Source organism: Marmota marmota, unplaced genomic scaffold, assembly GCF_001458135.2.
Source record: "Marmota marmota marmota unplaced genomic scaffold, marMar, whole genome shotgun sequence".
In the NCBI taxonomy this organism is placed as follows: Eukaryota; Metazoa; Chordata; class Mammalia; order Rodentia; family Sciuridae; genus Marmota; species Marmota marmota.
Window position 1 is genome coordinate 5018595 of NW_026000221.1, and position 13168 is coordinate 5031762.

At 41.6% G+C, this 13168-nt stretch overlaps 1 protein-coding gene across 6 annotated transcripts in view; it reads right to left on the reverse strand.

The window, feature by feature from the left end:
• Nucleotides 1–13168, reverse strand: part of Mcc (MCC regulator of WNT signaling pathway) — a 445938-nt gene that overhangs the window by 71135 nt on the left and 361635 nt on the right. For all 6 annotated transcript variants that reach the window (XM_048791968.1, XM_048791967.1, XM_048791969.1 and 3 more), the window contains 2 exons: nt 6215–6378; nt 3965–4171 (listed from right to left, as the gene is read on the reverse strand). In XM_048791968.1, coding sequence (XP_048647925.1) covers nt 3965–4171; nt 6215–6378 — 371 coding nt within the window. The remainder of the gene's footprint in view (nt 1–3964; nt 4172–6214; nt 6379–13168) is intronic.

Consider the following 13168-nt stretch of genomic DNA (forward strand, 5'->3'; position numbering starts at 1 on the left):
GAAGCCAAATGGCAAATATTTAAATATGCAGAGTCTGGAGTCCTTGCTTATACTTTAAGAAACTGTGTGAACCAGGTGCTTCCATTTTTATTATGTAGGTCTATCAATGCAATGTTTCATAAATACAATCTTGTATTTAGATATCAAGAATGACTGGTTCCTTATCACCAGTGGGAACTGGAGCCTCCCATTCCCAACTAAAATCTTTGGGGAGTCAAGTTAATATAACAAACATGAAATATTTTTATAAGATTTTAAGGGGAGATGGGGAAAGTTAGGAGGAAATTTCAGATTAGGGTAACTTTTATTTGGTTTTAAAAAGTGTGTGTGTAGTCTCTTGAATTCATTGTGATGTTAACCCAGAGTCACAGCAGAAGCCAGACCCCATGGAAAGGCAGATGGAACTCATCCTCAGACATGCTGAGAAGTCCCAGGAAGAGAACAGGGAACAAGGAAGGAACTGTTACCACCACCTTATACTATGAACATGTAGAACTTGCTGAAGAGTATCTACAAAGTCTCAGAAGGGACTTGTGTGGCCTATTTATGTCCAAGTCCATGATTCCATGAGACATGGGTTCACAAGCCTATGGTCACATCAAGTTTGCTTTGCCAAACAGAATAGGAAAAGCCCTGGATAATTTTGGCTATATAGAAGTTAGCCTAAACAATTTAGGTGAAAATATGGATGCAGTAGGGAGAAGCTGGGCCCTGTTATTGACGTCCCTCCTATGAGTTCCCAGGGCACTCTCTGTGTTCACCATCCCTACCACTCGGCATACATCATTATGACCTCTTGACTTGGCTGTCTCCCCAGCGTCCCTTAAACCATTCATGGTGCTCTGTCCATCACTCTAAGACCTCTGCCTGACACAGACATGACCAGCCATGTTTATGAAGTGCATAAATGAATGAAAGAAGAACAAAGTGCTTCCTTTCTAGAGTAATTAACTCCACCTTGCCTGGATTAAGTCTGTTTCCTTAAGTGTGGGGAAATAAGTGGTTATATTACAGAACATTCAGAAATAAATTATTATTTCATTTAATAATGAACTGGGACCAATAATAAAAATTGTCTGCCTGTTGTTTCTTAGTTACTGCTCTGCCAAATAGTCCAATTTGTTAACTGACTACATTAAAGATCTGATTTAATTAAATCTTGAACAAGGCTCGGAAGACCTACAGAGAGCACTTTGTTTAATTATAGTTGGGGGGGTGGGGAGCATCAATCCTATCGATCTGGTCAGTTAAAATTCTATGAAATGAATGTGGGCAAAGGAAGAAAAAAAAAAAAAAAAAGCTAAGCCCCAATTATTTTCAGGCCACTTTGATGAACTATGGATTCAGAGCTACTACAAAGCGCAAAGGTAAACTAGCCATGAACTATGTAAAATCACAGAGATGAAAATGGAATTGTAGCTCAGTTACTCTGCAAACCTACACATCATGACAAACAAAAGATAATGCTAATCACAAAAGGTAGATCCCTCAGGGAAATGAAATATACTGGGTGGTTGAAGTCTTCCAGGTCTTTAAGTCTAGTAAACCAGCATTGAAAGGCATCTAGAAAATTCTTTTGAGAACCTGAATTGCCTAGAAATAAATCTAATTCATGGGTAGGTATACATATCCCACAAGACATTACTAGTTGAAGACACAAGTTCCTTAAAGTTTTATTACTGGGAGGTAAATGAACTACAAATTATGTAAATTTATATAAAACCACATTGATGGCACAAACTTAAGTAAACATAATCAGAAGAAACATTTTGTGAAGAAACATGTGTGCATGTGCACATCTATATACTTACAATATATTCAATGTTCATGTTAGAATTTTTCAAACATCTAAAGATTCTTATTAAAAATAAATAAACAAAAAGATGGCATGAAACTAAACTTTCCACACCATTCAACATATAAATGTGGATTCTAGCCCAAACAACTACCACTAATTCTAATTTATTGAGTATTTACTATATTCCAGGCACCGTGTAACTATTTTATCAGTATTAGATAATTTTCCTGTATTGGGTATTATTACTATTCCCACTTCATAGCAAAGTAAACTGAAGCCCAGGGAAGTTAGGTAATTTGCTAGACTCATAGGGACTTTGCAGGTCAGGCTACGACCCCATGCAGTGTGGCTCCAGAGCTCTGGTACACAATGTAAATTCCTCCACACTGTTCTGTTCTTAATGCTGACCTCCAAAGTTGAAGAAAACATTGGAGGGGTGGATATTGGCGCCTTTTTTTTTTTTTTTTTTTGCTACAATCAAAAGCTATTCTGCATCTTAGTAACTCAAGTTAGAGAAGGAAATTTATTGTAAACCACAATATGTAATTATATCTAAGACCAACATTTCCTTCACAAAACATGCATCAACAGAATACACACACTAAAAGCAAGCACATACCTAATTAGGATATTAGTCATAAAGATCAGAGGGGGTAACCCAGGAAATTACAGGTGGCGTAGGCCTTAGTGCTAAGTAAATTTCATTGAGTTCCCCAGATAAAGCCTTTGCTGACTAGGATGATTCACACCTGCTGATACAAGTTTGGAGAATGGCATTTGGTAAAGCTGGGTACTGAAAATACGCTTAATGCACAAGAGTTAAGATAAATGATGTTCAGATATAAGAGGTAGGAGTGCTGGCTCTTTAATCATGACATTAGGCATAAATGAGGAGAGGAATGGTGTTGGTAATATTCAACAATAGTTATCTCTTCTATATTCAAACAACAAGAATATCTGCATGTGGATTAAGAACAAAACCATTTACATGCCTGACCTTATTGAAGAACAAGTTACTTCCAAGGTGTTCTCCAAAGGTTAGAGAGAAACAGTAATGGTGAAGGTTGACGAAACCAACTAGATTTATTTTCCCCCTATCATTCTACTTCATGTGCAAAATTACCATTCAGAGCATGACTTGAAAGTAACAGCCTAATATTGCTGTTTCTGACTGAAGAATCCATTGCTTCACCCCCAGTCCAATCACAGATAAAATTCACAGCCAAGCAAAGACGTACTTATGGGTCCCTGCGGGGTAAAAACGGCATCTTTAGAAAACTGAATGCTTTAACAATTCTATGTTAAAACATTTCTATGTTGAAACATCAGCACCTTCAGCAAGGGATATATGTCTTTAGCAAAGTAGTTCTCAAACTGGAGCAGGCAGGCCCTTAGGTGAATACAGAAATCAATCAATCAGTTTCTCTCTCCCTCTCCCACAAATACACACACACACTCTCATGTGTATACACACCCACAGATATGCATACACAAATACACATACAGACACACATGTACAGATACATACACACACATATCTATATGGTTATTTTAACTTTAATAAGTTTATGCTAGAAGATGGGACATTTCACATTAGATATAGCCATAAGTGACAACAGATACTACGAAGTTAAAGAAAATTTTGTAGAAAAAATTGAAAGGGGAAAATTCTATATTTTTTTAAAATTATAAAAATATTATTAGACTATCTTTTTAAAAATTTTTAGTTGTAAATGGACACAATACCTTTATTTTATTTATTTATTTTTATGTGGTGCTGAGGATTGAACCCAGAGCCTTACCTGTGCCAGACAAGCACTGCACCACTGAATCATAGCCCCACCTCCTAGACTATCTTAAAAGAAGCACCTTTTAATGGAGCTTGGAGACGTTGTGCATACCCAGGAGAGTAGTTTGAGGAAAACTGCTCTAATTTTATCATCTACTTAGATTTAGGATTCCAGAAAAAGGTGTTTTAAAAAAAATCTTATCTCTATATCTTAGCATCTTAAAACTACTTTCTAGAATGGCTTCATAACCAGGAAAGGCTGGTGATTCCAAAGACTCAGAATCCATGAAAATTTGGGGCTGCCCTTGGCTGTATATGCCCACTCCTCTCAGCCCCATGGCTGGGACAGACCACACTGAGCTGGCTGTGGTGCTCACCCTCCTCCGGAGCCGGTCGCGCTCTTCCCGGATGGCATTCATGGTGGCCTTGGTCCGGTTGAGCTCCTCCTCTTTGCTGCACAGCATGGCAGTTAGGCTCTCGTTCTCTTCCCTCAGCCCAGCCAGCTCCTTCTCCCACCGGGACCGCTCTTCAGCCAGGTTGGGGTACAGGTCCCGGCCAAGCACCCCTTCGATCTCTTCAACTGTCTGCAAAACATGGCCACAAAGAAAAGTCATGTTCGCTATCTTGGAGAAACGGGATGGGAAGAACACAGGCTGCACAGGAGCCACTGAACCCAAAGAAGGGGGCTTAGAGCCACTTCATTGCACATGGGGATGGTGACCAGAGACACCCCTTCACCATGGTCTTCTCTCCAGTTTCAGATGAGGCTGTCTCGCTTGCCTGGGTCATGATCTGGGTTACTCTGCCATCTCCAGAGTTAGGAAAACACTGTCCCTTTCTGGTGTTTAAGTCAGCATGGTGCTAACCACCACCAACATGCAACCATTTACCTCCTTCACTTGAGTCCCAGAGTTGGCAAATGTGCAACCAGGAAGCAGGACAATTACTGATCCGGGGGATGCGATGACAAACGTGAAGTGGCAAACTGCATGCAAAATCTAATTGGAAGTTTCCTAAATTACAGGCTTCCTGTGTGCCAGCTCAGCAATAAAACAGGTCACCTCAACCTTTTCCCACTTTCAGTGCCACATAAGAATTCAAATGGTGCAAATGAGGTTCAGTCCCAAGATGTGAAAGTCAAAAATAAACCTCAGTGACACAGAAAAGAGGAAGCTCATTGTGGAGGTTTCTCAGACAGCAGGGATTTAATTAATAAGGTAGCTAAGAACTAAAGTATATTAAAAATAAAAAGAAAGAAAAAAGAGAGAATCTCTTATCATACTTGAAGGGTTATTAAAAATTCATTTACAACAGCATTAGTGGAGAAGATACATAAAATTAGAAAAGAAAAAAGAAAGAATTTATTCTGCTTGCTCTCAGAAACTATTCATTCACATGTATTATCCTTTGTGAAAGGAAGCAGAGGCCAGTTGATTTCTAAACAGAAGGGAGAATTACAGGGCAGTTGCAAAAGGCCAAGAAGAGACATGATGAGAAACAGGTTTCAAATACTAAACCCCCTAGGAGCCACCCTCAGAGGCTCACACTGGTTCCCTGAGGAACACAGGTACCCAAATCCTGCTGCCACGTTCCTCATGATCTGCTTTGTTTCTCCTTTCAAATTCAAGACTCTTATCCTAGTTGGCTATGCTCCAGGCCCTGCTATGTCCCTTGCTAGTTGGCAGAAGTCCCTGGCCTCCTCTTTTCCTCTCAATGTGGAGGCTAGAGCTAGTACCAAGATGACATTGCCATCTAATGTGGAGCCTGGAACACTCCAGACAAGAAACACCAGTGATAGCTTCTCCTCATCCCCAACCCCACCTCACCTATATATTTCCAACTGAGATGAAAGAGAGAGAAAGCAGCTGTGTTATAAACAGACACCATGCTGTACCTTGAGACAACACAGTTCTTTGGGGGAAATTGAGGGTTCTCGTTGACAGAAACTTGGGCCTAGATTGTTCCTTTGTATAAGATCCTCCCAGACTTCTATATCTAAATTGCTAGGCCTAGGTCCCTAAGCTATAGTGAAGTAATATAAAGACACTTGAGGCCCGGGATCAGCTGGACTTGTCTTTCCCATTGTTCAGGATGACTTTGTGCAGATGCAGCAGATTCCCCTCACCTGCTCCTTCTTCAGTAGGAAGATGAAAACATGTCAGAGGTGTGGCTGAGACCCAGCTGCATTGTGCAGGGGATGGGATGACTCAGTCAGGTGCTGAACCTTCCCCTTGGTCAGCAACACAGATTGTTAACTCATGAAATCGTGTTCTTGAGGCCTTAAAGCTCCAATAAAACTTCCCTGGTACACTTACAAGTGCTCTGTCATGAACCATGCTAAAATGATGTGGCTGGGTGCTAGTAATCTAATCATTTCTAAGCACATCATCTCTTTTATAGAAAAGCCAGAGATCTTGACTGTCAATATAATGGCTTTTTTCCAAAGTCATTCAGCCAAGCAAAGATTTGTAGGGCCCCTGCTTCTACCTCCTGGCCCAATTTCTAGCATGGCTGTCACTGAAACATCCCCAAACAGGTATTTGAGACAAACATGCCTCAAGAGTGGGTTCTGACCACTCCCCTTACATAATCTGAGACCACCTGGCAGCGGGTTGAGGGAGGCCCACCTTAATAGCCAAGTCGCAGTGCTCGCTGGCGGTGGTGAGCTGCTCGATGTGCCTGTCCACCTCAGCCACCGAGAGGCTGCAGCTGCTCTTCTTCCTGCCGCAGACAACGCTCTCCAGCCCTGTCAGCACCCTCTGCAGTTCTGAGTTCAGGTCACTACAGTTATCTGTGGGTAATGAGGACAGACATGGTATTGAGCAGACAGACTGGCAACACAGGTGCTCTGTGGGACAGCAAAGGAGCTCAACATTTCAAAGCTCAACAGGACCAGCCTCCCCTCAGGGCTGCCTCGGAGGCTTATAGCCAACTTGAAGCTCTTTAGAAAGGAGTCTTAGGTCCTACCCATTTTCTAAATAGCTACACCATCCTGAATTTTCCTGCCTTTCACTCAAAGGCAGCCACATCCAGAGTTTCTCTACTAAGAACACAGAAGTGCCTCCCAAAGGGGTTGTTGGCATTTCAAAAGCCTTCTGGTCAACATTCCTGTTCAGCCAGTGCTGACTCCAGAGTTTCAGCTACAAACATTTCCTAACTTTACTAAACAAACAGTTCAAAGCCTCAGAATGAGCAATGTAGTAGGCATTTTTGAAAAACAGATACTGAGCCAGGTGCACAGATTCTGGCACGTGCCTATAATCCCAGCAACTTGGGAGGCTGAGGCAGGAGGATATTGAGTTGGAGATCAGTGTGGGCAACTTAATAAGACTCTCAGCTTTGGTGAGGTCCTATCTCAAAATTAAAAAAAACTGGGAATATAGTTCAGTGGTAAAATGCTTGTGGGTTTAATTCCCAGTACTTAAAAAAAAAAAAGGTTGAGAGAAAGTTCTTGCCCCCAATGAACTTCAAATCTGGGCTCCCCCACTCCATACACCAATCCGTAGACTTCATCTTTACAACTTAATCCAGTTACTTTCACCAGGGGAAAAAAATGACAAACTTCTTACAAAATTCCATGTTGTTCTCACTGCACCAGGGCTCCATCAGCATAATTAGGAAAATATGAATATTTCATTTCTGAGGTCTACAGTCTGGAGTTTGGAATTAGAGTTCTAATTATTTAATTTTTGATTTAGTGACCCTGGAGATTTTATGGTACAAGGGTGCACTCTACCACTGAGTTGCATCCCTTTTTAATTTTTATTTTAAGATAGGGATTTGTGATTTGCTAAGTTGCCCAGGCTGGCCTCAAATTTGCAGTTCTCCTGCCTCAGTCTCCCAAATAGCTGGGATTATAGGTGTGCATCATCAAACCCAGTTTCCAATAATTTAATCTTGATTTAACAATCTCAATTACTTTTACTGCCAGATATCCAGGGCCTGGTCAGGGAAGGAAAATTTATAACATAAGCTAGTTATCTTGGAAAATAACTTTGTTGGGGGGGAAAATTCCCTTTAAGTCAAACATAAATGTTTTAATCTGTTATTTCTGATTCTATAAATGACCACACTACTCAATTATTATAGCAAAACAGGTGTTGACTGCATGCAATCTCTCAAAGTATATCCTTCCCCTACATCCCACCTGATACTGGTATGAAAGAAGCTTTCCCTGCTCATCACAGGTCCTATGCACTAAAGTGGTCAACTGGCTTTTGGTGCTTACCTTTGAAAGACTTCAAGAAAACTCTCAGCACGAAAGGAACAGGATTTCTCAGGATATTTTAGCCAACCTCATTTGGTTATAAGTTAACTCTAGACAGAACACCAGCTTGAAGTTTTCACTCCAAATAAGGCATGGCAACTTCTCAAACTTGTTCCTCCCTGACCTCTCCCATCTCTGTGAATGGCAGTACCACCCACCAGGTTATTGGGTCAATTCTGAGGCACCCGTGAGATCTTTTTGCCTCACATTCTAAATCCAATCCATTTTTTTTGACCACAGCCTCCAATCCAAATACTGACCTCCTCCTACCATCTCCACTGAAACCACCCTGCTTCAAGTCACCATCGTTTCTCCAGGGGGCCACGGTAATAACCCCCGACCTCCACTGCCCACACGATAGTCAAAGTGAGCCTCTTAAAGACATAAATCAGATTATGTTCATTTCCTAGTCCAAATTGTCCAGTAGCTTCACACTGCCATTCAACTCAAGTCCAAGTTCTTACCAGAGCCTGTAACACTCTGCATGATCAAGACACGTGGCCTATCCAAGCTGCATTCCCTAGGAGGCTTTCATAAAATCCCAAAGTCCTGGTCCCACCCCAGATCAATTAAGTCACAAACCTCTTCAGGTGGGGCTTGGACACTGGGATTTTTTTTTTTTTAAGTTCCTTAGATAATTCTGCAGTACAGTCAAGGTGAGAACTACATGTCCTCCTCCTGGTATTCCGTATGTTCTATTCACACTTCTAGCCTTCTCTTTGACCTGGGAACATGCCAAATTCTGGTCTGTCCCAAGGGTTCCTTTTCCTTTGCTGTTTCCTCTATCTAGACTAATTTCCACACAAATTATCACTCAGCTCTCAGTTCAAATGTCACCTTCTCACCAAGCCCCTCTCTATCTAGAGCATGGTTTCCATCTTCCTCTGCTCCTGTTCCACTATCCTGTTTTCTTCATGGCACTATCAGAGAAGGATGTTTGATCTTCCTTACCATTGTATCTCCAACATAGGCAGTCAAATATTATTTTTAAATGGGAAAATATAAACACTACACATCACTCTACATTTAAGAGATAATTTCCGGGTACAGTGGAACAAGCCTGTAATCCCAGCGACTCAGGAGGCTGAAATAGGAGGATTGTGAGTTCAAAGCTAGCCTCAGCAGTTTAGCAAGGCCTTCATCAACTCAGCGAGACCATGTCTCTAAATAAAATATAAAAAGAGGCTGGATATGTGGCTCAGTGGTTAAGTGTCCCTGCATTCAATCCCTGGTACCGCCCCCCCCCCAAAAAAAAAATTTCTTTTAAAAGACAATAATACTAAAAAACACAGACTCTGTCAATAGTCGCATGTTCTACATCAGCTTTGTGCTTTTCTTCTTTGTTATGGATCATACCCTAAGCTGCCAAAATGAGGATAATCATCACTGCAGAGGGCCCTCTGTATACCAAGGGCAGGTATACACCACCACCAGTGAGAGGTAAAGGGGCCCAGGTGCGGAGCAGCACACCCCAGTGACCACAAAGATCAGTTGTCCTCAGGTGCAGGTTTCCTGTTGCCCTGAACTGGAGTGAACACACATCCCCGAATTATTTGTACTATTAAGCACTTATAGACAGGATAAGGAAGAAAAGACGCTTCCCTTCAGTCACCCCGTGCTGACTTCCCCAGCACAGGTCCACCTGACATAGCAGTCACGTTGGATGTGTCTGCTGAGGGGTTCTCATGGTGGAACTGCAGGGGCAGCAACCAGGCTGATTCCTGCGGATGTTGGGCCACAGGGAACAGGAGGAGGGACCGGAGATCCAACTAGTATTTCCATTCATTCTATAACCAGACAGTTGCTGAGCCCCGGTCTCAGGTTGGAAGCAGAGTTCAAAGATGATCAAGAGACTGTTCTCAATTCTGAGAGGTCCACAGATATACAAGGGAACTGCTGGACCCCTTCTCTCAGCTGCCTGTCACTACCCTCTGAAAGTACCAATCAAGAACACAGTGCAGATACAGGACAAGGCAGAAGGACATGAGGAAGGTACTGAAGTCAGCACACAGACTGTAAGGAGCTCACAGGCATCCACACTTCAAACAAAGGAGGGCTACAAATATTTTCTAAGTCTTAGGAGGAAGAATGTATGCAAATAGCCTTGTTGGCTGGTTAACCCCACATACTCCAGTCTGTTATCCACAGAACTCTGCACCGTGGCTTCATATAAAACCGATTAATGATCTGCTCACACTTGGCCGTCCTTTGCCATTGTGCTGGTTTGATGTCTCACAGAAGGATAAGGTGGCCAGGCTATCAGGAGCAGATGAGTTGGGTCCCCTGTCAGAGGTACTGTCACATAACACCAATCGTTCGCCACCGTCCACCCCCATCAACACTGCTCCATACTGTGGAATTTTCTTTCACTGTCTGTGGAATATTCTTCTAAATACACCCTTATAACAAGTTCCAAATTCCTTCCTTTGGCTACAGTGCCCTGCATAATTATGGCCCCTGCCAGAGACAGGGCCTCCAACACCAAAGGCTGAGTCTCCACAAAATACCAGAGGTGAAGGCTGGGGATGTGGCTCAAGCAATAGCGTGCTCGCCTGGCATTCGTGCAGCCTGGGTTCAATCCTCAGCACCACATATTAAAAAATATTAAAAAATAATTCCCTCTCTCTCTCTCTAAAAAAAAACCAAAAAACAAAAGCACCAATTATTAAAAAAAAAAAAAATACCAGAGGTGACATCAAGGGACCAGAGGGAATGAGAGAGGCCAAGATAAGGAACCAGGTTATCCAAGCAGGGCAAAATGTGCCTGAGAGGTAGCATTCACAGCAACCTAGCTCCTGAAACAGAATAATGATCCTTTGGTTTAGTCATAGGGGAGGAGATGTCTTCAAGGAAGGGTCTGAGGAGTTCCTGGAGAGAAGGGGAACTCACTTCCGGACTGGGGCGTTCTTGGCCTCTGCAAAGGAGGAGAATTTCAGCACACACACCAGTCAGAGGCTTATTTACAAAAGCAGGTATACATTCAAGGGAATATGCAGGTCATCTCGAGAATGAGAGAGGAGTTTTCAGGGTTCTCAGCTCTTCTTTTAAAGGAAACTTGGTGAGGGGTGGGTACAGAGAGGCATGCAGGAATAATAGTTTGGTGAGCTCAAGATGGTTTCCAGTGGTCTAGTCAATCTTTGGATCCTTCATCTGATACGCTCTTCATTCTTTGATCTGTAGGTAGCACTGGAAGTCTCTTAAATTATAGGTTTCTTCAAATATCCTATCTCTTAATCTGTTTATTAAGGAATTAATTAGTGGTTCATAGGTAGATTTACAGATTTCCCAGGAATTTGGGGGTTGGCTTAGGGAGTGACAGGCCTGGAAAAGCCTGTGGAACTCCTGAAGAAAAACTCTAATACTTCCTTTATGTCTCTACCTATTGTTATGTCTTCTATCCTAACCCAGGTTGGACAGGGCTTTCATGCATATTAAGTCCATCCCACTAGGTCGGGGTGCTAGCTGAGGCTTAAGGACTTGGTTACTCAGGAAGACTGCACAGTAGGTGCGCAGAACAGCTGAAGCTACAGCCACGGCCTCCTGTGGTCAGGTGATTTCACCACTGCAGCTGGAATAAGGATCTCTGGGTGTACAAGTGCAATCTAGAACACTGCAGGCCTAGCCACAGCCACTGTTTCCCAAAGGAGCCAAAGGAGGGACAGAAATCACGATGAAATGAGGAATATTAACTCTGAGTAGATTCTGAAAAGGTACTCTAATTCCTAGAATAACCACTAAAAAAAAAAAAAAATGATGCTAAGAGGAATCATTGAAAGATAATAAATAAATTAAAATAAAATTCTAAAAAAAAAAAATCAAATAAGCCAAAACAAGGAAGAAAGGAGAAAAGAACAAAAAAAATCAGAAAGGGGATAAACAGAAAACAAATAGTAAATTGGGAGACCCCCAGTCAGCCATATCATTAATTACATTAGTGGTTAATGGATAAAATACTCCATAAAAGGAAGATATTGTCAAAATGGTTTCAGAAATCCATATAGCAATTTGAATGACGAACACACACTCACACACACACACACTCACACACTCACACACACAACACAGAAAATAATGTTATCAGTGGCAACGTGGAAAAATTGGAACCTTTCTGCATTGCTGGTAGGAACGTAAAATGTTGCAGGTATGGAAACCAGTGGTTGTGAGAAAGTTACACACAGGAGCTGGGGCTGTAGCTCAGTGGTATAGCATGTGCCTAGCAAGCGTGAGGCCCTGGGTTTGATCCACAGCAATGCAAGAATACCAAGTTGAACATAGAATAGCCATGTGATTTAGCAATTTTACTCCTAGGCTTTCACCCAAAATAACTGAAGGCAGGGATTCCAATAGATGATTGTACACCAATGTTCACAGCAGCACTATTCACATTAGTCAAATATGGAAGCAATTCAAGCGTCCACTGACAAATAAATAAACTAAATGGTTACATACACAAACAGAATATGCATCGCCCTTAAAAAGGAATGACATTTCATTACATGCTACAACATTGATGGACCCTGAAAACATTATGCTAAGTGCAATAAGTCAGATACAAAAGGGCAAATACTGCATAATTTTACTTTTATGAGATATCTAATAGAATAGGCAATTTCATAGAGACAGTGGAATGGACATGTGGAGGTTAGGGGAGGCAGGAGTTATTGTTTAACAGGTATATGTTAGGTACAGGTTATGCTGGGGAGGATGAAAAAGTTCTGGACATGGAGAATTCTATGAATGCACTTAATATCACTAAACCATTCACTTAAAGATGGTTAATATGAGCCAGGCACTGACATGCACGCCTATATAATTCCAGTGACTCAGAAGGCTGAGGGAGGAGGATCACAAGTTTAAGACCAGCCTGGGTAACTTATTAAGACCCTGAATTATAAAATAAAATAAAAAGGACTAGGGAAGCTGGGGTTGTGGCTCAGTGGCAGAGCGCTTGCTTCGCATATGTGAGGCACTGGGTTTGATACTCAGCACCACATAAAGATAAATAAAATAAAGCTATTGTGTCCATCTATAACTAAAAATTTTTTTAAAAGATATTTAAAAAAAGGACCAGGGATGTGGCTGAGAGGTTAAACCATCCTGAGTTCAATCCCCAATGCCATAAAACAATAAATAAATACCATAAAACAAAACATAAAAAGGACTGGATATATAGCTCAGTGGTAAAGTAATCCTGGGTTCCATTCCAAGTAACACACACACACACACACACACTTTAACATGGTAAATTTTTTTTATACATATACACATACATGTATGTATATATAGCCACAGATATATATAATTTCTATAATAA